The sequence below is a fragment of the Dendrobates tinctorius genome, unplaced genomic scaffold (assembly GCF_039654945.1).
Source record: "Dendrobates tinctorius isolate UK_male_01 unplaced genomic scaffold, ASM3965494v1 ptg000032l, whole genome shotgun sequence".
Lineage (NCBI taxonomy): Eukaryota > Metazoa > Chordata > Amphibia > Anura > Dendrobatidae > Dendrobates > Dendrobates tinctorius.
In genome coordinates this window covers 15,071,531-15,098,384 of record NW_027361700.1, presented here as the reverse complement: position 1 = coordinate 15,098,384, position 26,854 = coordinate 15,071,531, and the positions used below count along the sequence as shown (strand labels likewise).

Sequence of the window (26,854 nt, the reverse complement as noted above, 5' to 3'; positions counted from 1 at the left end):
TTGGTATTTGTCCACCTCTTCAGGTCGAATGAAGTTACCTGCCGAGCCCGAATCCATGTAGGCCACCTCGGAACCACGTCTCTACCCTGAAACCAAAAGCACAGAAATCGTAAGAGGTTGAGAGGGATCATCACCACCTAGGGAGGCCTCTCTTACCTGACCTAGGTGGAGAAGTTTCCCTGTCTCTTAGGACAGGTGCGGACATAGTGTGACGAATCACCGCAATAGAGGCACAGACCTTGTGCCCGCCTCTCTCTCTGACGCAACTCGGCCAACTTTAGGCGATCTATCTGCATGGATTCGACCGAGGAGGGAGAAGAGGACCCGGCTGAACGGGGACTGGCAGAACGGGTGAAAAGGGGAACTGGCCTGGTGGACCTCCTGTCTCTCGCTGACTCCTGAGCGCACTCCTGGAAGCGTAGGTCAATGCGGGTAGCCAGCGAGATAAGGTCCTCTAAGGTGGACGGGGTATCTCGACCTGCGAGTTCATCTTTTATTCTGCCTGAAAGATCGTGCCAGAATGCCCCTACCAAAGCTGCGTTATTCCAGCCGAGCTCGGAGAAGATAGTACGAAAGCGAATAGCGTACTGTCCGACCGTGAGAGAACCCTGATGTAAGTTAAAGAGTGACTCAGTGAGAGAGGCTAACCGGCCCGGCTCATCGAAGACTCTGCGAAAAGTATCCAGGAAAACCAGGAGACTCGAGACTACAGGGTCGTCACGTTCCCAGAGGGGATTCAACCAAGACAGGGCCTCCCCCTCCAGATGGGACATGATGAAGGCCACATTGGCCCAGTCAGAAGGATATTGCTGCGGCAACCATTCAAAGTGGAGGCTACACTGATTTAAGAACCCCCTACAGAGCTTGGGATCCCCGGTGAAGCGAGGCGGTTTGGCAAGGTGGGGCGTCGGGAGAGCTGTAGATGCGGAGGGAGGAGTCAGGGCTGCGGTGGCAGCCTGGAAGGCCGACAAGCGACTGTCAAAGGAGGCCATGTAAGACAAAATGTGGGCTTGAGTATTTTGTTGCTGACCCAGCTCCTGTTGGAGACTGGCCACTTGAGTGGCATTTCCAGGATTGGCCACCTGCAGTGCCGACAAACGGGTGTCCATAGACTTCATGACCGACATAATGCATCCCTGATTCTCCCGCAGGAAGAGCAACTCTTACGGAGTCCATGGCCTGATCGTACTGTTAGCGTGGCTGGTCTGAAGCCGGAATCTCCAGGAGTGGACCCTCTGGGCCGTGACACCAAGGGGCCCCGGGCGAGCAGCCAGGTGGAACCGACCCCTATACAAGGACCGTTAGGAGCAGGCCCAGGGGTTTGAGTACCATGGTAGCCGGTACCGAGAGGGGGAGCTCAGGATGGACTGGAGTGGGACTGAAGTGTAGACGACAGAACAGAGCTGGAATACAGGAGACAGGAGTGGAGTAAGACTGTAGACTGGAACGTGGAGGGACTGAAGTGTAGATGACAGGACAGAGCTGGAACACAGGAGACAGGAATAGAGTAAGACAGTAGACTGGAACGTGGAGGGATGGCTGGAGCAGGAACACAGGAGACAGGATTAGAGGAGGACGGAAGGACTGGAGCAGGATGGAACTGGAACACCGGAGGCAGGACTGGAGTAGGACGGAAGGACTGAAGCAGGATGAAACAGGAACACCGGAGGCAGGGCTGGAGCAGGATGAAACAGGAACACCGGAGGCAGGACTGGAGTGGGACAGCAGGACTGGAGCAGTATGGAACAGGAACAACGGAGGCAGGACTGGAGTAGGACGGCAGGACTGGAGCAGGATGGAACAGGAACACCGGAGGCAGGACTGGAGTAAGCTGGAACAGGAACACAGGAACAGGGCAGGAGACGGAGGAAACAGGAACACTGGAGCAGGACTGAGAATACTGCAGGGAACACGGAAGACAGGCTGCGAGGCTGCTGCAGGAAACACCGAAGACGGCAACGAGAGGCTGCAGAGAGCACAGGAGGAAGCAGGGCCCAGTGTGCAAGGTAAGACAACGATCAGGTGCCTCCCTCAGGGGGAAGTGGCCTGATATGACCCCGTCATAGCCTGTCAGAGGTGACCGCCGTGGCCGTCGGGTGGCGAGAGGCTGCGGCGTGGGAGCGGAGGCCGGGTGAGTGTGCAGAGATGGCGTGGGATCGGAGGCCGGGTGAGTATGTCGGAGCGGTGTAACACAGATCATTCCATCAAAGTCTGCAATCCAAAATGTCACTACTTCCCTTCCGAGCCCGACGTGTGCCCATACAATAGTTTTCTCCCACATATAGGGTATTAGCGTACTCAGGACAAATTGGACAGCAACTTTTGGGGTCCAATTTCTCCTGTTACCCTTGGGAAAAAAAAATTGGGCACTAAAAGATGATGCTTGTGGAAGAAATATGATTTTTTTATTTTCACGCCCGGGCGTTATAAACTTCTGTGAAGAACTTGGAGATTCAAAGTGCTCACCACACATCTAGTTAAGTTCCTTTGCGGATCTAGTTTCCAAAATGAGGTCACTTGTCTGGGGTTTCCACTGTTTAGGCACATCAGGGTCTCTCCAAACGCGACATGGCGTCCGATCTCAATTCCAGCCAATTTTGCATTGAAAAGTCAAACTGCGCTCCTTCCCTTCAGAGCTCAGCCATGCGCCCAAACAGTGGTTTACCCCCACATATGAGGTATCAGCGTACTCAGGACAAATTGCACAATAGCTTTTGGGGTCTTGCTATCCTTGGGAAAATAAAAATTGGGAGTGAAAAGATCATTTTTGTGGAAAAAATATGATTTTTAATTTTACGGCTCTACGTTATAAACCTCTGTGAAGCCCTTGGGGGTTCAAAATGCTCACCACACATCTAGATAAGTTCATTGGGGGTCTAGTTTCCAAAATGCTGTCATTTGTTGGGGGTTTCCACTGTTTAGACACATCAAGGGATCTCCAAATGCGACATGGAGTCCGATCTCAATTCCAGCCAATTTTGCGTTGAAAAAGTCAAACGGCGCTCCTTCCCTTCCGTGCTCTACCATGCGCTGAAACAGTGGTTACCCCCACATATTGGGTATAAGCGTACTCAGGACAAATTGCACAATACCTTTTGGGGTCCAATTTCTTCTGTTACCCTTGGGAAATTAAAAAAAATTGGACCTGAAGTAATTTTTTTGTGAAAAAAAGTCAAATGTTCACTTTTTTTAAACATTCAAAAAATTCCTGTGAAGCAACTGAAGGGTTAATAAACTTCTTGAATGTGTTTTTGAGCACCTTGAGGGGTGCAGTTTTTAGAATGGTGTCACTTTTGGGTATTTTCTATCATATAGACCCCTCAAAGTGACTTCAAATGTGATGTGTTCCCCCCAAAAAAATGGTGTTGTAAAAATGAGAAATCGCTGGTTAACTTTTAACCCTTATAACTTCCTAACAAAAAAAAATTTTGGTTCCAAAATTGTGCTGATGTAAAGTAAACATGTGGGAAATGTTACTTACTAAGTATTTTGTGTGCCATATCTCTGTGATTTAAGGGCATGAAAATTCAAATTTGAAAAATTTTCTCCAAATTTCCATTTTTTTTCACAAATAAACGCAAGTTATATCAAGGAAATTTTACCACTAACATGAAGTACAATATGTCACAAGAAAACAATGTCAGAATCACCAGGATCCATGGAAGCGTTCCAGAGTTATTACCTCATAAAGGGACAGTGGTCAGAATTGTAAAAATTGGCCCGGTCATTAATGTGCAAACCACCCTTGGGAGTAAAGGGGTTAACAATATAAAAACTTTGATGGGAGTGCTTCTTTAAGGCCTCATTCAGAGATCAGTTTTTTTGCATACGAGAAAAATAATAGACTATCTAGCATCAATATGTTGGATCTAATTTACTTATTTAACCCCTTCACGCTGCAGCCCTTTTTCGTTTTTGCGTTTCTGTTTTTTGCTTCCTTTCTTCCCAGAGCCATAACGTTTTTATTTTTCCATCAATATGGCCGTGTGAGGGCTTGTTTTCTGTGGGCCGAGTTGTACTTTCGAACGACACAATTGTTTTTCCCTATCGCGCACTGTAAACCAGGTAAAAAATTCCAAATGCGGTGAAATTGCAAAAAAAGTGAAATTCCACAACTGTTTTTTGGATTTTTTTTTACCATGTTTGTCAAATGCTAAAACAGACCTGCCATTATGATTCTCCAGGTCATTATGAGTTCATAGACACCAAACATGTCTAGGTTCCTTTTTATTTATGTGGTGAAAAAAATACGTTTGTGAAAAAAAAAAATTTGCCATTTTCTGATACCCGTAGCGTCTCCATTTTTCGTGATTTTGGTTTGGGTGAGGGCTTATTTTTGCGAGTCAAGCTGATGTTTTGTGTGTGGATATGATCTTTTCACTGCCTGTTATTGCATTTTAATGCAATATTGCGGAGATAAAAAAAAATGTGATTCTGGCGTTTTAACTTTTTTTTCGATAGGAAATTTAGCTATCGGATTAATTCTTTTTATATCTTGCTAGATCTGACGATTCTGAATGCGGCAATGCTAAATGTGTATGTTTTAATTTTTTTATTGTTTTATTTTGAATGGGGCGAAAGGGGGGTGATTTGAACTTTTATATACCGTATATACTCAAGTATAAGCTGACCTGAGTGTAAGCCGAGGCCCCTAATTTTGCCACAAAAAACTGGGAAAACTTACTGACTCGAGTATAAGCCTAGGGTGGAAATGCGTCAGCAACTGGTAAGTTTCAAAAATAAAAATAGATACCAATAAAAGTAAAATTAATTGAGACATCAGTAGGCTAAATGTTTTTGAATATCCATATTGAATCAGGAGCCTCATATAATGCTCCATACAGTTCATGATGGCCCCATAAGATGCTCCATACAAAATACGCCCCATATCATACTTTATAAAGGTTATTGCCCCATAAGATGCTCCATAGAATATGCCCCATATGCTGCTCCACATATCTTCATGGCCCCATAAGATGCTCCATAGAATATGCCCCATATGCTGCTCCATAAAGGTTATGGCCTCAAAAGATGCTCCATAGACTATGCCCCATATGCTGCTCTATAAAGGTTATGGCCCCATAAGATGCTCCATAGAATATGCCCCATATGCTGCTCCATAAAGGTTATGACATAAGATGCTCCATAGAATATGCCCCATATAATGCTCCATAAAGGTTATGGCCCCATAAGATGCTCCATAGAATATGCCCCATATGCTGCTGCGAATAAAAAAAAACAACGACATACTCACCTCTTGTCGCTGGGGGCCAGGTGCCGGTATGCGCATATTCATTACTTTAGTGGGCGGTACCACGTGACCGCTGAACACAGGAAGAACTGCGGCGCCAGAGACGATCAGAGAAGCAGGGGCTGCAGAGACTGCACCAGGAGGGGGTCAGTATGATCTGACAGCCGCGCTCCCCTGCCGACCCCCGGTCTATGACTCGAGTATAAGCTGAGAGGGGCACTTTCAGCCTTAAAAAATGGGCTGAAAATCTTGGCTTATACTCGAGTTTATACAGTATACATATATATATATTTTTTACTTTTCACTTGCTTCAATAGTCTCCATGGGATAATCAGATCGCCTGTGTCTAGCAGAAATGCCCACTTGCAATGAGTGCTGACCGACTCTACCACCAGAGTTTGGTCAGTTTCATCATTTTTCACAGATGAAAATAAATAAAATTGAAGTTTCTCAAGCCTCTCCTAATAAACAGTCAGTGAAAAACAGACATCACATGGATGTCAGCGGAGAGTGGTCTGATTTTTTTCTCAGACCCATAGGCTTGCATTGGCAAGTTTAATTCAAAACTTACATCAAAATTAGACACCTGTCATTATGTGGACCACTTTGCAAAAATAAAGGAACATATGAACAGTTCCATAGACTAGGTACAGGTTCTATCTGTAAAAAACACAAACAGAACTTGTACGAAATAAACTAGGGGAAGAGTCTTTGAGGAGATCATTTGCATATTCCCAGTGCCTTCTGGGATAAGTGAAGAGTCTCCGCGAGCTCAACGATCACTGGGTTTTGGCCGTTGCAGCTGAAAAGAGGAAATCGGAAAACCAGGGGAAGAGTCTTGAGGAGATCATTTGCATATTCCCAGTGCCTTCTGGGATAAGTGAAGAGTCTCCGCGAGCTCAACGATCACTGGGTTTTGGCCGCTGCAGCTGAAAAGAGGAAATCTGAAAACCAGGGGAAGAGTCTTGAGGAGATCATTTGCATATTCCCAGTGCCTTCTGGGATAAGTGAAGAGTCTCCGTGAGCTCAACGATCACTGGGTTTTGGCCGCTGCAGCTGAAAAGAGGAAATCTGAAAACCAGGGGAAGAGTCTTGAGATCATTTGCATATTCCCAGTGCCTTCTGGGATAAGTGAAGAGTCTCGCGAGCTGAACGATCACTGGGTTTTGGCCGTTGCAGTTGAAAAGAGGAAATCTGAAAACCAGGGGAAGAGTCTTGAGGAGATCATTTGCATATTCCCAGTGCCTTCTGGGATAAGTGAAGAGTCTCCGTGAGCTCAACGATCACTGGGTTTTGGCCGCTGCAGCTGAAAAGAGGAAATCTGAAAACCAGGGGAAGAGTCTTGAGATCATTTGCATATTCCCAGTGCCTTCTGGGATAAGTGAAGAGTCTCGCGAGCTGAACGATCACTGGGTTTTGGCCGTTGCAGTTGAAAAGAGGAAATCGGAAAACCAGGGGAAGAGTCTTGAGGAGATCATTTGCATATTCCCAGTGCCTTCTAGGATAAGTGAAGAGTCTCCGTGAGCTCAACGATCACTGGGTTTTGGCCGTTGCAGCTGAAAAGAGGAAATCGGAAATTTTGGCTCATCTTTCATCGTTTTTAAGAAATCTCGATATGGAAGAGGCCAGGAGCCATTTGGTGAGCATTTCTTGCTACATGTTCACAGACTTACCAGTGGAAAAGCCAAACTTCACATGCCACAAATGCAAGCTTGTGTCCCTGTTGGAGGAAAAGTTGCAAAATCTCGAAGAGAGGTTAGCTACGTTGAAGATCATTAAGGAAGGTGAAGCGTTCTTAGACAGAGCATAATTATCTCTTCATATTACAGAAAGAGAAGAAATTCGAAGTGCACCTGAAGAAACAGAGGAATGGAGACGTGTGACCCAGAGAAGCAGGAGGATCAGGAGGCAGTCAGCGCCCACACTGCTCAGGAACCAGTACCAGGCTCTCACGCAGGAAAACGATGAAGAAATACATCAGGATAAGACTTTGCCCACAAACAGCAAACTTGTACGCCCTCAGAGTCCTCCTGGATGGAGAAAGAAAAATGTTGGGAAGAAGAAACGGAGAGTGGTGGTCATGGGGGATTCCCTGTTGAGAGGAACAGAGGCCGCTATCTGCAGACCGGATATAACTTCAAGAGAAATGTGCTGTCTTCCAGGTGCAAAAATTAAAGATGTGTCTGACAGGATATCAGGACTCTTCAGACCTACAGATGACTACCCATTCCTGCTACTACATGTGGGGACAAATGACACCGCAAGAAACGACCTGGAAACCATCTGCAGAGACTTTGAAGACTTAGGCAAGAAAGTGAAAGAACTGGGAGCGCAGGTGGTCTTCTCTTCCATCCTCCCAGTGGATGGCCATGGAACAAGGAGGTGGAATAAGATTCTGCAGGTGAACAACTGGCTACGTCGATGGTGCTGTCAGCAACGATTTGGATTTATGGATCACGGAGTGAATTACCTTTACGATGGACTACTTGCTAGAGATGGGGTGCACCTTACGAAGACTGGAAAACATGTATTTGGAAGTCGCCTTGCTACACGTGTAAGGAGAGCTTTAAACTAGAACAACATGGGAAGGGAAGCAAAAGACCAGAAAAAGCCATACACCTGACAAATGCTATTGAGAACTCTGCTGTTAGAAGTGGAAAGGAAGAACAAAGACAAAAGAATCTAATTAATAAAAATATTGGAGAAAGAGAAACCAATCAAAAACTAAAATGTTTCTATACTAATGCACAAAGCATGGGCAACAAACAAGGAGAATTGGAACTACTAACACAGGAAAAGAAATATGATGTCATTGGAATCACTGAAACTTGGTGGGACAATACACATGATTGGAATACAAGACTAGAAGGATACAACTTATTTGCAAGAAACAGACTTGATAAACGAGGAGGTGTCGCATTGTATGTTAGAAACGCGTATATCTGCACAGAGATTGAAGCTTCAGAGACTGGGAGTTCTGTGGAAAATGTTTGGGTAAGAATACAAGGACAGAACAATGGAAAGGAAACCATTGTAGGCATTTACTACAGGCCGCCTGTGCAAGCTGAGGATATGGATGAACTCTTTATGCATCAAATGGCCAAGTTCTCCAAAAAATATGACATAGTTGTCATGGGAGATTTCAACTATCCAGACGTTTGTTGGGAATCTCTCTCAGGCAAAACTAACAGGTCAAGGAAATTCTTATCCTCTCTTGCTGACAACTTTATCTTCCAAAAGGTAGGGGAGAAAACAAGGGGAACTGCTACCTTGGATCTAATCCTTATAAACAGGGAGGAAATGGTTGAGGAGGTAAAAGTGGCTGGGACCCTAGGAGGTAGCGACCATGCTATTTTAGAATTTTGGATAACTAGAGGAGGAAGACCTGTGAAGACTCAGACGTCAAGGTTAGATTTCAGAAAGGCAGATTTTAAGGGATTCAGAAAGAGAATTGGAGGGATCCAATGGCTGGATATCCTTAAAGACAAAAATGTCCAGGAAGGATGGGAAATCTTGAAAAATGAAATTCTCAAAGCACAATTGTTAACAATTCCGAAAAGAGGGAAGAATAGGAAGCATTTAAGGAAGCCAGGATGGATGAACACAGAACTTAAGCACATGCTAAAAAGGAAGAAAAAAATGTTTATAAAATGGAAAGAGGGAGGCATATCTAAAGAAGAATATAATGCTGTCTGCAGAACCTGCAGGGCACAAATCAGATTATCTAAAGCTGACAATGAATTGAGGCTTGCAAGAGATGTCAAAAGCAATAATAAAGGATTTTGGGGATATGTCAAAAGTAAAAGAAAAGTCAAAGATGCTATAGGATTTTTACAGGATGAAAATGATGAAATGGTAAGACAGGATGTTGAGAAGGCCGAACTTTTAAATTCCTATTTTGCATCTGTTTTCTCTCAGACAGGAAATGTAACATCAACTGTTCTTCACTGTCCTATTAAGGGAATAGAAGAATCCAGGATATCTATAAACAGAAAGATAGTGAGGAAACACTTACCTAACCTAAATGAATTCAAGTCTCCAGGTCCAGATGAATTACACCCCAGAGCACTGAAGGAGATAGCAGAAGAAATTTTTGAACCCCTCTCCATAATCTTTGAAAATTCTTGGAGAACAGGAGAAGTGCCAGAAGACTGGAGAAGAGCAAATGTTGTTCCTATCTTCAAAAAGGGGAAGAAGGTGGACCCAGGCAACTATAGGCCGGTGAGTCTGACTTCTATACCAGAAAGATCTTTGAACAAATTATTAAACAACATGTATGTCAGTACCTGGATAAGAATGAAGTGATTAAACAGAGTCAGCATGGGTTTGTAACTAATAAGTCATGTCAGACTAACTTAATTTCCTTCTATGACTGATTGGGTGGATCAAGGAAATGCTGTAGATATAGTATATCTTGACTTCAGCAAAGCATTTGACAAAGTATCTCATACAATCCTTATTGAAAAAATGACTAAGTATGGAATTGGACAAGGCAACTGTTAGGTGGATTCATAACGGGCTTAGTGATCAGACCCAAAGAGTGGTCGTAAATGGCTGCACATCCAGTTGGAAGAATGTCTCAAGTGGGGTACCACAGGGCTCTGTCCTGGACCCTGTATTGTTCAACATCTTTATCAACGATTTAGATGAAGGAATTGAGGGTAAACTGATTAAATTTGCTGATGACACAAAGCTAGGAGGGATAGCTAATACTAGAGAAGAGAGAGAGAGGATTCAAAAAGATATAAATAAACTGGAGAAGTGGGCAGCAACAAACAGAATGGTTTTTAACAGGGAAAAATGCAAAGTACTACATCTGGGCAATAAAAATGAAAAAAGCATATACAGAATGGGAGGAATAGGCCTAAGCAACAGCACATGTGAAAAAGACTTGGGTATACTAATAGATCACAGACTGAATATGAGTCAACAGTGTGATACAGCAGCAAAAAAAGCAAATGCAATTCTAGGATGTATTAACAGAAGCATACAGTCTAGATCACGTGAAGTCATTATTTCCCTCTACTCCTCTTTGGTCAGACCTCATCTGGAATATTGTGTCCAGTTTTGGGCACCACATTTTAAAAAAGACATCAACAAACTGGAGCAAGTTCAGAAAAGAGCAACCAGAATGGTGACCGGTCTGCAAACCCTGTCTTATGAGGAAAGGTTGCAGGATTTGGGATTGTTTAGTTTGCAAAAGAGAAGACTGAGAGGAGACTTAATAGCTGTCTACAAATATCTAAAGGGCTGTCACATTGTAGAAGGATCAACTTTATTCTCATTTGCACAAGGAAAGACTAGAAGCAATGGGATGAAACTGAATGGGAGGAGACACAGATTAGATATTAGAAAAAAAATTTTGACAGTTAGAGTAATCAAAGAGTGGAACAAGCTGCCACGAGAAGTGGTGAGTTCTCCTTCAATGGAAGTCTTCAAACAGAGGCTGGACAGACATCTGACTGGGATGATTTAGCGAATCCTGCTTTGAGCAGGGGGTTGGACCAGATGGCCCAGGAGGTCCCTTCCAACTCTACGATTCTATGATTCTATGATTAAACTGATATCCTAATGAGGCCTTAGAGAAAAAAAGAGGTTTCCTAGCTAGAATGGGTGTGGTATAAAAGGCATTATATAAGCCCCAAAATGTGCCAGAGTGATAAATGTGGAGTTAACCATCTTCCACTTATGTAGTGTCTGTTTTGATTATAGACTTTAAAAAGTCCACTGTAAATTGCCTCAAATGCTGTGTGTGAATCCAGGTTTAGAATACCAATTTTTAATGCTGGCTTTGTAATAATTTTCCAAAACAAAAAACAGAAGAGCATCTAGTTTTTATATTTCAAGAATGATCTATTTCTTAACGCGTTTTCAGCATAATTGTTCTCTTATGTTTGTTGAAACAACATCATCATGCAAAAATCAGTAGTTACAGAGCAAAAATAAGCCAACAGTGATATTGCTCATTCAGTCAAGCTTATTAAAGGGAATTGGGCAGCAAGTTTTACTATGTAATCTGAGAGCAGTAATTTGTAGTGGCAGAGACCCTGATTTCAGTGATGTGTCACTTCTTGGGCTGCTTGGTGCAGTTTTGATACAATCGGTTTGTCTGCTGTAGATGTCAGATGTGGTCAGAATGCTGAGCTCTGTTTAACCCCGCCCACACCACTGATTGGCTGCTACCTGTGTACACTGTACATTGTCAGCAGGTTGACAATCAGTTATGGTGGCAGTGTTACACAGATTAGCTAGATTGGGCTGCAAGACTTAAGGGGGTTTTACACATAGCGATATCGTTAGCAATATCGCTAAAGCATCACCGATTTGGTGACGTAGCAGCGATATTGCTAGCGATATCGCTATGTGTGATACTTACCTCCGACCTGCTCCCCCACTGTCTGCCGCTGATCGCGCGAGATCGCGCAGCTCCTTTTCTCGTCGGGTGCTTCCTGCTGGGCTTCCTGTGGCGCCGACGAGCGACGTGTGGAGGCGGGCGGGAGGACGTCAGGATCGCCGTGTCTGAAAGGTAAGTATCGTCCGCTGTATCGCTGCTGCATCACTGTGAGATCTGCCTGTGTAACAGCTCACTAGCGATCATTTAGCGATACACCAGCGATCCTGACCGCGTCGTATCGTGGTCGGGATCGCTGGTGCATCGCTAAATGTAAAAAGGCCTTTAGCCCTCTGGTGATAATCTCCTGCAGATAAAACACTGATTATATTGAAATTACAGTATGCAGCGTATTAAAGTGACAGATCCCTGGAATCAGGGTCTCTGCCCCTACATTATGCTACTCTCAGATTAAATGGCAAAAACCTGCTGACAGAGTCCCTTTAAATATCTGTATGCCAAACAGGTAGCAAATGGATTGCACACTGACCAATGCAAGTCAATGTTACTCTAATTCATATGAACGTTTTTACAGATGCTCCAATGGTCTGCCTGTGTAAAAAAAATAAAATAAAACACACAGCATGTACTATTTTGATCCCTGTTCTGGATCAGACTTGTCCATTATAGGGCAGTGGATGCACAAAAAAAATGGATCACATAATAATAATAATAATAATAATAATAATAATTTTTATTTATATAACGCCAACATATTCCGCAGCACTTTACATGTTACTTTGCCTTTTCCACTAATCCATTTCAATTATTAGCATGGAAAACTATGCAGTATTTGACTTTGTGAAGAAATAGAATTATTATGTTTTGTTATGTTTGTTAATCTGGTAATGGTACAAGACGATTTCTAGCCTAATAGCTCCTGTCTGAAAGCTTCTTCTTACTTTTCTTGTTAGGCTGGCCACCTAATGCACATTGCCAGCTAGGAACAATGTACCAATACCAAGGAGAATGTATATGTAGACCAACCTGTTTAATAATGTTTCTGTGGCACACATTCCCTTACCTGCACTCGCCCGGCTGCAGCAGGGTGTCCGCTCTGACCTTTTAAAAGTGACAAGCCAGGAGCCTGCTGGTGATATAGTGAATACTGCAAAGAATTGTGGGAGTTTCCACATGTAGAAAAGGTCACAATTAACTGCAATCAGTGTGGATGGTTGTGAGGTCTTATTTTAGGAGCTGCAACAGCCTAATGTACAAGGTTTATGTTGAGCAAAATATGGCTTTTAGATTTAATGCTAATTCTGCTGCTTAACCGTAAACCCCTTTTGGATTTTTTTTGCATCTATCAAAGATTGTCACTTTGAAAATCCCATTTATGTAAAATCCAGATGCCATATGGATGTGCAAAACGGACATATAGACACAATATGGGTATGAAAAATGGTCATAGGGATACCATATATGGATAGGAAAAACGGACAAGAAAAATGGTCATAGGGATACCATATATGGATAGGAAACACGGACATGAAAAATGGTCATAGGGATACCATATATGGATAGGAAAAACTGGCATACAGAATACAATATGGAAGTAAAAATGTCAGTATTTTTCAGGAGAAAAACTGGACAATTTTTCCTGCGCTCATCTGAACCCGTTTTTATGTGTATCACGGTGTGCCTGCTTGGCCACATTAACACATGCAGTGTTCCATGTGATATTTGATCCATATATGCATGTTCTGCATGTGTGAATCCAGAACACATGTGTGTATATTGCATGCCAATATAATGTAAGGCTATGTGCCCACGAATGCAGAAATTTCCTGAGCAAAACCTGATTCCTTCCTAGGAAATCCCCATTTTTATTTTTCGCGTTTTTGACGTTTTTTTTTCGCGTTTTTTCCGGACCATCCACATTCTCATTGAATATAGTTGGAAATGCGTTTTTTTCCGCAAAATTAATGAACATGCTGCTTTTTTTTCGCGATGCGTTTTTTATGCAGGAAAAAAACGCATCATGTGCACGAAAATTGCAGAATGCATTATAAGAGTGGGATGCTTAATGTATGCATGTTTTAAGCATTTTTGCATGGAAAAAACGCTTAAAAAACGCAAAAAAAATGCTTACGTGGGCACACAGTCAGTCCCATTCATGTGTAGTGGAGTACGGCCTCTTGTAGATGTAGACAAGATGAAGCTTCTTCTGTTTTACTTACTGTCTGGGTAAATGTATGGCTCCTGCTGATGCTCATCATACAACAGTCCTAACCCAAGATCACACCCGCAGAGACCACAAATCTCACAGGAGACGCTGATTCATGGATTATCTCGACGCCTGTTGAGGAGCCGACTGAGACCCAAGTTCCTGTTCCCTCCCTGTGTCTGCCCCAACAAAACACACAAACTCATACCAATTTTATGCTTTATTATCATTCGCATTCTTAATGTCATCACAAAATACTTGTTTTCAACATCATGAGATAGATACATCAACTGATGATTTGGCGTGAAGGTCCAGAGGCGTTATTTTGGCCCCAAAGCAAAATGTGTAGCAAACACCCCCAAAACTTGTGTGTTGTTTGTGTGTAGGACATTTCTGCAATTCCTATAGTTAAACCCCTGGAAAAGTCTAAGTAAAGATACTAGAAAGCAACAATCAGGTATGCATCCAAAATTTCCAGAGAGAAGATTAATACATACCAACATCTCGGTTGGGAAAATAGGAACTTTTAGGCTATGTGCCCACGTAGCATTTTAAAACGCACACTAAAAACCGGACTCCTTCCCAGAAATCACGCGTTTTTTTCCGCGCGATTTCACTGCGATTTTACCGCGATTCTGTTCGTGATTTTGCCGCGATTACCTCAAGCACTTTCCAAGCGATTTGAAGCATCGCTTGGAAAGTGATTGACAGGTTGGTCACACTCGTCAAACATAGTGTTTGACAAGTGTGACCAGCTTTTTACTATTGAGGCCGCCTATGCGGCATCAATAGTAAAAGATAAAATGCTAAAAATGATAAAAAAATAAAAAATCGGGGTATATTTACCTTCCGACGTCCCGCGCTGCTATCCCGGGCCTCAGCGTTCCCAGTAATGCCTTGTGAGACCTGTGATGACGTTGGTCTCGCGTTACTATAGCGATCTCACAAGACCACGTCATCACAGGACCTTGCCGCAAGGCATTACTGGGAACGCTTAGGCCGGGAATGCAGCGCGTCACGCCGGAAGGTAAATATACCCCGATTTTTTATTTTTTATTCTTTTTTTTACAGGGGTATGGTACCCAGGGCCTGGAGGACAGTCTCCTCTCCTACACACCGTGGGTACCAACCACACATGAGACGCTTAACTTCCCGCATGGTGGGCATAGCCACATGCGGGAAGTAAGCAATTCTCATGCATTCCTATGGGTGCGGAATCGCGGCACTTCTTTGCGATTCCGCACAAAAGAATGAGCATGCTGCGATTTTTTCCGCGATGCGTTTCCGCCGCGGAAAAAAGCGCAGCATTAGCACAGCATGTGCGGAATGCCATAGGAATGCATGGGGGGCATTTTGTACACAATTTTTAAACGTTTTCGCTGCGTTTTCGCGCCAAAAATCGCGGCAAAAACGCGTAAAAATCGCATTGTGGGCACACAGCCTTAAAGGGAATCTGTCACCCCTTTTTTGAGATATCATATAATGATATCATTCAATTGTGTCACATAAGGATTCTCTTAGTACTTTTGCTTCCCCCTGACCCCGCACCTTTCATGCATAAATACCTTTTTTATATCGGTTAAGATGTATGTAAACTGCCGCTGTCCGGTCCGCTGGGCGGGGCTTATTCACCTGCTCCCCCCTCCCTGTCTTGCTCTATGCATTTCTTCTTGTGTAGAGCAAGACAGGGAGGGGGGAGCAGTTGAATAAGCCCCACCCAGCGGACCGGACAGCGGCAGTTTACATACATCTTAACCGATATAAAAAAGGTATTTATGCATGAAAGGTGCGGGGTCAGGGGGAAGCAAAAGTACTAAGAGAATCCTTATGTGACACACAATTGAATGATATCATTATATGATATCTCAAAAAAGGGGTGACAGATTCCCTTTAAGTCCTTCCTGAAGGATTGCCCAATAATGCATGGGAGGGTTGACTTAAAATATTCCTGTTTTAAGACAAGCAACATGCCTGAATTTTCCTGGATTACTTCTGAAAATTAGCAATTAGTTTGGCCTTGCTTTATGTTGAAGGTACGGTTTCACATTATAAACCTATAGGGCACAGAAGTAATGCTAATTGCTTGTGATTTGCTTAACCATTTAATGGGTTCCTATTTTTACTTCAGGGCAAGTCCTCTTCATAAAGCAGCTTTCTCGTTTAGAGAACCACTTAGATATACCCGATTAGGAAATCCTGAATTAACAGAGAGGGGTTCTCATTCAGGAGTGGAGAACATCAGGGGCATAACTAGAATCTTGTGTGATGGCCCCAATGCAAAATCTCAAAAAGGGCCCCCCAACTATCACAGGTCTTTAATAGTATCATTCTTCTCGTACGACTCAAAGGGATCCTTTGGGACCCCCAAGGCTTCAGAGCCCACATCTGCTGCCCCTGGAGAGCATTTATCCAGAGTGCCTTTTGTTCTAGAGTACCTGATTTTTCCAAAATTATACAGACTGTTTAGTGATTTGAATGGGCATTATGTAATGCTTAGCATTCCCTCGGGTGGTGCTGCAAGGTAATCTAACAAGTACTGCTAGGTTTACCCATAATTTGCCTGATGGATATTGGGGTTTCCAGCAAGAGGGACTCTTTAAATGCCCTTTATTGTCAAGAGACTCTAACATGTAGATATTGTCCAAAGAAAATTATTACAGTTATTACATAGAAAAGAATTAATCTTGTGGACACAGTGAAGGGTGTGGGCTTTTAACTTAAAAGATTAAGACTACCTATAAATACAGCCTATTTACAATGCATTAACAATGTGATGAACTACAATGGATCCACCATCAGCCTCCTGGATGGTGAATGAAGTATGACCCTATCTGGACATCCATCACCACCTCACATTGTTATGAGCGGAATTCTTCAAGTCACACATAAATCATAATAAAATACATAAGATTAGTTACTGGCCATATCCCACTCCAGGCCTCCCGCTGGACTGGTTCTAATAAATAATATAATCCCATAACAGCTGGACAGGAGAAAAAGAAGAAAAAGAAAAATTTGACTTGCATTGTATCCACATCCAATTTATGCAGCATCTTTTTAGATTTTACGTAACTTTGAATCCTCTGTCGTGTAGACCCCTATTTATGATAATGACGGCCCTCCCAGGACTTAGCAACAAAGACCTTCTATGTAAGAACATCATATAGATTAAAGCACCTTTTAAGCCACTGAAAGACTGATGCACAAATTAATGTAAAGACACTTATACAATGCCAAACATGTTTAAAAGCACTCTTGTCATGAATTGATTTATTAAGAACAAGGCAGTGAAATTTTGCAGTAATTGAAGCACACAAAGTTCATGGCAGAAAAAAATATTAAAAGAAAAAAAGCACAATCTGGTAAAGCCTCCCCCTTATAGATCATCTGGGTTCCAAACAGTGTCTAGACTCTAAATGGCAGTGACAGAGTTAATACAGCACCCTTCAGGTCCCGTGGGTGCAGCCAGCGCATGCCGGTGCTTCACTGGGCGTGGAGGTGTTCTCTGCCCATATCCCTCCACACCCAGTTTTATAGAGACATTCCCCCCATAACATAAGGAGACTCTGCGGGAGGGGCAGCCCCTCAAAAACAGATTAACAGCAAAGTGGGTGTTCCCTCCAATCACTCTGAAAACTAAAACTAAAGCGTTAAAAAGGAAATTCTGCAAAATGTATATTATTAGCGCACAGAATTTTTCAAATCATTTTTTTCTTAGTTGCAATGCCTTGTCTGATTTTAACATCACAAAATATTTTAAGCCATTTTAGGCTTCTTTGAACATCTAATGCTGCGGAACTACAAGTCCCAACTGGGGTCCTCGTTTGCCGTTTTTTAACATCTGCTCTCCTACTCTGCAGTGTCTACTGCTATAATCGTCTCTGGATTACGCTGGCTCATTGTGCTTTTGCAGTGTCTACTGGCCCATCGCTAATATTAGAGGCAATGGTCTTTCTACAAATAAATTAATACAGATCCTTCCACGACCCACAAGTACTGTACTGTGGAGGACCTCACTCTGGATGACACCTCAAACCACAGAACCTTCTCATTTAGAAGGGAAGGCTTCTCAATTTGTATGAGTACTAGTACTCTCTTCTGGCTCCCTCTTAGCCTTATTAGAAGTCTCTGTTGACCCCCGGTTCTCCCCATCATGGGTCTTCATGTGTTTGGTGAGATGATCGCTCCTCATGAATACGCGACTACAGGAAGAGCAAGGATATTTTTTTGCCCCTGTATGGGTCTGTAAGTGTCTTTGCAGCTCATCACTCCTTGTAAATCTCTTGCCACAGAACAACCAGTTGCAGACAAAAGGACGGTCACCACTGTGCCAGCGTAAGTGTGCCTTTAGATGGGAGGTTTTGGCATATGCTTTCCCACAACCTGGGATGTGGCAGTTGTGCATGGTTTTTCGCTTTGTCACATCTCCACTAGTACCAACACGTTCTGCTTCCTGGCAGTTGGGGCAACGACAGGCAGTTTGAGCAGCACTACGTGGAATTGCCCGCCTGGCAGTTTTGGGACGAGGAGAACCGTCCAAGCTTTGTTCAGCAGCATGAGAATCCATTGTGGCTTCCAATGTTCCCATGAGATGATGTGTGGGAGGCAGCAGGTGTGCAGGGGGAAGACATAGCTCAGAGCCATAACCTCCTAGCGGGGCCTGGTGGGGTGAGGTTGTATTAAAGCCTCCTGTTCCAGGCTGCATATCCATCCAACTGGAGCCAGCGTGAAGATCCCACCATGAAGGAACACCAGTCTCTTCACCAGGTCCGCCTGTGGATGGAGGTCTCATCCAGGATTCATATGGATGAGACATCTCAAGGGTTGGGTGCAGAAATTTCGTAAATGAAGAAATCTCAGCAGATTCACGGCCTGCAAATGTTTGACAGGGAAGTCGAACTGAGGAAAGAGAAGTGTATCTCTCAGGAGAAGTATAGGGTGTGTCTTGGGGTGACTCCTGCTGTAGAGGTAGTCCTGGATCAGAGTCTGAGGGGTTTGTGTATGACTTAATGGAGAGCTCAGAGGTGGCTGAAGATCCAGGAGCCTCAGATGGCTGGTTTCCCAAAGAGCTACATACAGCAGTCAGCATTGCAGATTCGGTTGTCCAGGCAAAAGATAGCTGTGAAGATATCAAACAGAAAGATTTAGAAAGAAAGTTCTATTCCACCGATGCAATAAATAGTTAATATTCTGTAACAGCTGAGCCCTGTTATACATGGACTATATTAAAGGGAAACTGTCACCAGGTTTTTGCCACCTTATCTGAGAGCAGCATGATGCAGAGACAGATACCCCGATTCCCGAGATGTGTCACTTTCTAGACTGCGTAGTTTAGTTTTGATAAAGTCACAGCAGACTAGTAACCCTGCTGCCATGTAGTCCTCCATATTCATGAGCTCTGTATAACCCCACCCACACCACTGATTGGCAATTTTCAGTGTACAATGATCATCTGCAGAAAACTTCCAATCAGTGGTGTGGGCGGAGTTATATAGAGCTCAGCATTCAGAGAACTGCTAAATCTGCAGCAGATAAAACAAGGATTTTATCAAAACGACAGCAAGCACGTCAGTAAATGACACATCACTGAAATCAAGGTCTGTCCCTACATTATGCTGATGGCAAAAACCTGGTGACAGATTCCTTTAAGGCCGGGTCACACTTGCGAGTGTGATGCAAGAAACTTGCGCGAGTCTCTCGCATCAATACCCAGCACTGCCGCCGGCACTCAAGACTGGAGTGTGCGGCTGAACAGAAATACATGCAGCCGCACACTCCGGTCCCGAGTGGCGGCGGCAGTGCTGGATATTGATGCGATTTTCTCACATTGCAGTTGGTTCAGCCCCATTGAAACATGCCTCTAATGATGCACCAACACAGTTAAAAGCAAAGTTTCCATGGATGAGTATTTGATGGTGCAGATTTTCTGTACTTATTAGCTAAATTTGGTTGCTTGTGTTTTTTTTTCTTCTCATTGTGTTTTGTAGTGTGTTTTTTTAACGTGTTTTGTCTCTTTTTAGTATGTCATAACTTCAATAAAGCTACTTTGTTTTTTATACCTCCTATATCTGGCTTTCACAGTCATATGCGGTTTACATATGCATTTTTCACCTGCATATTTTCCACATCTAACGTAATTCTATTAGGAATATCCACCCATAAAAACAGCAAGAGAAATTGACATGTTACAGATTTTAAAAAACACACCGCAGATCAGTTTATGCAGCATAAAAAAAAGCTCAGTGGACATAAGATTTCTATAAATCCCATCCACTCTGGTGAAACTGCAAGATGTAGCGTGAAAAACTCACCAAAAACTCATTGTGGAAACTTAACCTAACTTCTCATCTCAGAGCTAGAATTGGAGATAAACATAGTAACATACATAGTAACATAGTTTTGAAGGCTGAAGGAAGACTTTATGTCCATCTAGTTCAGCCTATTTTTAGTGCAGCTGTTCTGCATTGTTGATCCTGGGGAAGGCAAAAAACCCACAGAGTAGAAGCCAATTTTCTCCATAGGGAAAAAAATTCCATCCCCTAAAGCTGGGTCAACCATCTACCTATAATATTCTGTTATTCGTAACCTTCTATACTGTGACTCACAAGAAAAGCATCAATTCCTTTCTTAAATTCATTCAGTGAGTTGGCTATCACCACTTCCTCAGGAAGAGAATTCCAGAGCCTCACTGCTCTTACCGTGAAGAACCCTCTTCTATGCTGGTGCAGAAATTGTCTTTCCTCCAAACGAAGAGAATGCCCCCTTGTTCTTGTCACAGTCCTTGGTACAAACAGTTCATTGGAGTGTTCTCTGTATTGCCCTCTGATATACTTGTACATATATATTAAGTCTCCCCTAAGTCTTCTCTTTTCTAGAGTAAATAGACCTAATTTTGATAACCTTTCTGGGTATTGTAGTGAACCAACTCCATTTATCATTTTAGTAGCCCGCCTTTGAACCCTTTCAAGTTCAGTAATGTCTTTCTTGAGCACCGGCGTCCAAAATTGCACACAATACTCCAAGTGTGGTCTGACGAGTGATTTGTACAGAGGGAGAATTATGTTGGGAACAAAGGTGAAAAAGAATATTGATGAGTGTTGGTAACTTAAGTATATTAACAAGTTACATAGAATTCCACAAAGAATACACAAAAAAACCCATTCATTTTAAAGTGGCTAGGGTGAGTCTCCATGGGCCTTCTGTACGAGCGGTGATTCCAAATGTGCTCATTGAACACACCCGGAATTGCCGCATCGTATACATAGAGTAGGCTATTTAGCTTGCGGAGACTGAGCGTCTCCGCAAGGTAAACAGACATGCTGAGGTCTAAAAAGACACGCCGCATGTCAGGAAACGCAGGGCCACCGGATGCGTGTTTGCACGCATAGTGGAGACAGGATTTCATAAAATCCCCTCCACTATACTGTAACATCTGGACTCTGCGGAATGAACGCTGCAGCTGTATGCAGCGTTCAACCCGCAACTAGTCTGGATGTAATCCGGAAAGTGGAAACATACCCTTAAGCCTTTAAAAGTAAGACAGGTGCAGCGAGTGGAAGATAGTGTGTCCATTAGAGCATTTTCCCAAAACCTTTGTAAGGCCGGAATCACACATGCGAGATACATGGCCGAGTCGCGCATGTTAATACCCAGCACTGCCGCCGGCACTCAGGAGCGGAGCGTGCAGCTCCATGTATTGCTATGCGGCCGCACGCTCCGCTCCTGAGTGCCGGTGGCAGTGACGGGTATTAACATGCGCGACTCAGCCGTATTTCTCTCATGTGTGATCCTGGCCTAAGGCCGGGGTCACACTGGCGAGGAATACAGCCGAGTGAGAGGCGCTAAAAGCACGCATTAGACACGGACCAATGATTCTCTATGGGGTCACTCGCACCAGGCGTATATTTCTCATCCGTATTCTACGGTCCGTGCCAATCGCAGCTTGCTGCGATTGTCAGCGTACTACGGCCGTAGTACGCCAATGCAAGTCTATGGGTGCACAAAAAATACGGATTACACACGGACCACACATGTGACCTGCGAGAAATACGCACCCGGTGTCTTTTAGCAAATCCAGCAATTCAGTGCGCTATACAGTAAACTCACACTGACAGGTTTAATAAAGAAACGAAAGAATAGATATATACACATAGAATACATATATATATATACAGTACATATATATATATAATATATATGCATTCTATGTGTCTATATCTATTCTTTGGTTTCTGTTAGAAACCCTGTCATAGGGCTCCATTATATGTCCATTTTGCAAGCCTGCGAGAAAATCTCGCCATACGGACTACATACGGATTACATACGGATGCTGACATGCGCAAAATACGCGACCACACCTTGATTACGGATGACATACGGAGCACTGTTTAGGGGCCATTCATCCGTATTACGTATGTAAAATACTGACCGTATTTTGCGTCGGTTAGTGTGACCCCGGCCTTATAGTCTCTTCAACATGACCTTTTTTTTGTTTGTTTCCACCAAACATTTTTTAAAACCTTTTCAGGAAGAAATAAAAAAAAAAACTCCACTTAAGAATAGCAAAATGGATTTCTCACAGAAATTAGGATGTGTGCACATGCTGTGGATTGTCCTGCAGATTTTTCTGCGTGGATTTGTCAAAAACCGCAGGTAAATCCGCAGGTCAAAATACCTGCATTTTATCTGCGGATTAGCCTGCAGTTTTCCCCAGCGGTTTGACACCTGCCATGGAGCAGGTGCCAAACCGCAGCGGAATCCGCACAAAGAATTGACATGCTGCGTTTTTGAAACCGCAGCAAATCTACATGGAAAAATCCGCACTGTCTGCACTGCGGTTTTCATTTTTCATTGATTTTAATGGTATTGTACACCGGATCCGCAGGACCAAAACCGCTGCGGATCCACAGCAGAATCCGCAGCGTGTGCACACACCCTTAGAGTTTTCCAAGAGTTTTTGAAGCAGATTTAGAGGAATTTTTCAGAAAGTATCTGCTCCAAAATCTCCTCAAAAAGCTCTGTGAGTATAGCCTAACTCTAAGGGTGTGTGCACACATTGCGGATTCTGGCGCGGATCCATAGTGGATTTGGCCCTGCGGATCTGCAGCAGAATCTCCTGCATTGTACAGTACCATTCTATCCAATGTAAAAAAAAAAAATGCTGTGCACATGCTGCGGAAAAATCCGCAGCATAAACGCTGCGGGTTCATTTCCGCAGCATGTCAATTCTTTGTGCGGATTCCGCTGCATTTTACACCTGCTCCATTATAGGAGTCCGCAGGTGTAAAAACGCAGGTGAAATCCGCACAAAATCTGCAGAAAATCCGCAGATAATCTGCACTAAATCCGCAGGTAAAACGCAGGTCATTTTACCTGCGGATTTAGTAAAATCCACGCGGAAATATCCGCAGGGTAATCCACATACCCTAAGGGCTCATTCACGTGCGCATATAACACCATTAAGTGCTATGCGATAAAACATCGGACAGCACTCGGCTCACATCTGCAATTATTTTCTCATGGCGATTTAGCCCCCGCCCTAACCAAAATCATAGATGGGGTTATAAAAAGTGTAAAAACATAAAAGCAGATCTTAATAATGAATATAGTATTGAATCATACCATGCAGGAACACTTTTCTGTGTTGCGCACATGGCCAGTAGTGGGGGTACTGGGACTGACAATGAAGTGGTATATGAAGCTTTTGTAACAGAAGTACTAGTACATGTACATGATTCAATACTGTCTTCATTCATTACCTATTAAGCTTGTTATTTTAGTTACTACCTATGCAGAGTGCAGCAACTGAGATTATTATTTTATTGGCTGCTGCACTCTGCATAGGCAGTAACTAAGGCCTGGGTAACATGTCCAATTATATTAATGTCACTTGGATCAAACTCTGTCAGAATGTTATCCGACTGTCATCTTACTGTGCTGCGATTCTCTCAGGTGTGGAGAAGGCAGAGAATTTAATTTCTCCATCGTCTCTGTCTGTGGATGTCGGACTGTACTTGGATGACATCCAAGTACAGTTCGATGTTTCACATGCACCTATAGACTTGTAACATAGTAACATAGTCATTAAGGTTGAAGGAAGACTTTAAGTCCATCTAGTTCAACCCATATCCTATCCTAACTTGCCCTAACATGTTGATCCAGAGGAAGGCAAAAAAAAAAAACCCATGTGGCAAACAGTATGCTTCACATTGAGGAAAAAAATTCCTTCCCGACTCCACATACGGCAATCAGACTAGCTCCCTGGATCAACGCAATATCAAGGAAACTAGTGTATATAACCTGTAATATTATACTTCAAGAAAGGCATCCAGGCCCTTCTTAAATTTTAGTAGGGAATCACTCATTACAGCATCATACGGCAGAGAGTTCCAGAGTCTCACTGCTCTTACAGTAAAGAATCCGCATCTGTGAGTATGCTTAAACCTTCTTTCCTCCAGACGTAGAGGATGCCCCCTTGTCCCCGTCACAGGTCTAAGAGTAAAAAGATCATTAGAAAGGTCTTTGTACTGTCCCCTCATATATTTATACATTGTAATAAGATCACCCCTAAGCCTTCGATTCTCCAAACTAAATAACCCCAAGTGTAATAACCTGTCTTGGTATTGCAGACACCCCAGTTCCCTAATAACCTTGGTTGCTCTTCTCTGTACCCGCTCGAGTTCAGCTATGTCTTTCTTATACACCGGAGACCAGAACTGTACACAGTATTCTAAGTGTGGTCGCACTAGTGACTTATATAGAGGTAAAATTATGTTTTCCTCATGAGCATCTATGCCTCTTTTAATGCATCCCATTGTTTTATTTGCCTTTGCAGCAGCTGCCTGACACTGGCCACTAAATGTGAGTTTGTCGTCCACCCATACACCCAGGTCTTTTTCAGTGACAGTTTCGCCCAGTGCTTTATAATTAAGCACATAATTACTGTATACATCTTATTTACTCTACCCAAGTGCATGACCTTACATTTATCCCCATTAAAGCTCATTTGCCATTTATCAGCCCAAGCTTCTAGTTTACATAAATCCTCCTGTAATATATAATTGTCCTCCTCTGTATTGATTACCCTGCAGAGTTTAGTGTCATCTGCAAATATTGAAATTCTACTCTCTATGCCCCCTGCAAGGTCATTAATATGTTAAAAAGAAACAGGCCCAATACTGACCCCTGTGGCACCCCACAGCTAACCGTGACCCAGTCTGAGTGTGCTCCATTAATAACCACCCTATCCCTGAGCCAGCTCTTAACCCATCTGATTATCAGATGCTCTAACAGCATGCTGCAATTGTTTTCTCATGATGATTCTCAGATATGCCCTGCCCTATAGTACAAAGCCCCCGTTACACACTGCGATATCGCTAGCAATATCGCTGTAAAGTCACCGATTTTGTGACGTTGCAGCGATATTGCTAGCGATATCTCTGTGTCTGATACTTACCTCCGACCGGCTCCCCCGCTGGTTATCACTGATCGCGCGAGAAGCTCCTGGACCATTCCTCGTCGGTCACTTCCTTCGGCGCTTCCTGTGGCGCCGACGAGCGACACGTGGACGCGGGAGGGAGGACATCAGGATCGCCGCGTCTGACAGGTAATTAGCGATCCCCGTCCTCAGCGATGTCGCTGGTGAGATCTGCCTGTTTGGCAGCTCACTAGCGACCACTTAGCGATGTACCAGCGATCCTGACTGCATCATATCGCTGGTCGGGATCGCTGGTGCATCGCTAGGTGTAACGGTACCCTTACACTGGGCAGAGTGCTATCCGATAAAACATCACATAGCACTCAGCTGTGTTATACGCTCGTGCGAATGTGGCCTTAGATGACAACCAACTTAATTCTTTTACTTAAAGCTTTGTTATCTTTGTTGCTGCTGCAACTGCCTCTCTGCCCCCCACTCCACCACGTTATGCTACTGCCCATCTCATGTTTTTTGGAAACCTTGCTGCACTCAGACGTACCAATTTTGGCTCATTAAGGAGTGCCGATCGTTATAACGATTATTCTATTCCCATACAGCATCATGTGATTAGTAGCACATCCCCAATTTACACCAGGCAATGTGCTTCCGATATTAATAATTTTTATGCAGGGATTTTGCTTATTCATCAGGTGATTACCGGCATGTTTACATGGGATGATAATTGTGAACAAATATTTTCATGAACCCTCGTTGGCAGATTATGAGAAATTCTAAAATGGACTATTGCTCAACCAAGTTTGCACAATATCCGCTATTCTCTGCCATATTGGATGCTATACAAGCGTTTTCTCCGTTATACCATATCCTGTAGGCGTTCTACTCTGATCTAATGGATGTTCTAGAATCTAATTTATTGCATACTGCAGACCTTCACATGTATACACATAAAGGTCTGCCCTTCTCAATGTTGAAACAGGAGAGCCTGTCCGCTCATTTTAGACACAGTAGAACATCTGCCCTTACTTATGCTAACTACACCTGTATCTTCCTTTACTTCTAGAAGAATGAGAACAGCTTGTGTGTTTGCTGTGTTATACATTGCATTCTGTTGTAGCTAGGGTGAAGCATTGCCTTTTGAAGTTTGTCCCTTCTCCTCCCCTGTAGTTGTTGATGTTAACCCTTGCTCTCCTCCCTTCTTCCTCATTAGTTTGTTGTAGCCATCTTTGGATTTACATGTCTACTTCTCTGTTTGGGATTACTCTTTCCACCTGCTGCATTGTATGTAATACAAGATGTCAGAGAATATCAGCTCTGTTTCTCCTGGACTCTTATCACAAGTCACTGCTAGCTGAGTTGGCACTATCAGATGAGGCCTGGCATGTGAGTACAACAACCATACAGTTATCTAAGGGATTGATGGCTAAGGATTTAGAGACCCATACCAAAACAGCAACTGAAAACCACCGCAGTGAAGGCCTGGCAGAGCATCAAAAAGGAGGAAACACAGCGTCTGGTGATGTCCATGAGTTCAAGACTTCAGGCAGTCATTGCCAACAAAGGGTTTTCAACCAAGTACTAGAAATGAACATTTTATTTACAACTATTTAA

The 26,854-nt window shown here is 43.4% G+C and overlaps 2 protein-coding genes across 7 annotated transcripts in view; both read right to left on the bottom strand.

The window, feature by feature from the left end:
* The window catches only part of SCRN2 (secernin 2), a 32,653-nt gene extending 19,709 nt beyond the window's left edge, over positions 1–12,944 (bottom strand). For 2 of the 3 annotated variants that reach the window (XM_073572469.1, XM_073572470.1), the window contains exon 1: positions 12,667–12,944. The gene's annotated coding sequence lies outside the window, so the exon portion shown is untranslated. The remainder of the gene's footprint in view (positions 1–12,666) is intronic. The other variant, XM_073572468.1, reaches the window with a different exon arrangement.
* Positions 12,945–17,051: 4,107 nt separating this feature from the next.
* SP6 (Sp6 transcription factor) overlaps positions 17,052–26,854 on the bottom strand; it is a 111,017-nt gene continuing 101,214 nt past the window's right edge. For all 4 annotated transcript variants that reach the window (XM_073572461.1, XM_073572465.1, XM_073572463.1 and 1 more), the window contains one exon: positions 17,052–18,928. In XM_073572461.1, the coding sequence (XP_073428562.1) occupies positions 17,879–18,928 (1,050 nt within the window). In that variant the 3' untranslated portion in view covers positions 17,052–17,878. The remainder of the gene's footprint in view (positions 18,929–26,854) is intronic.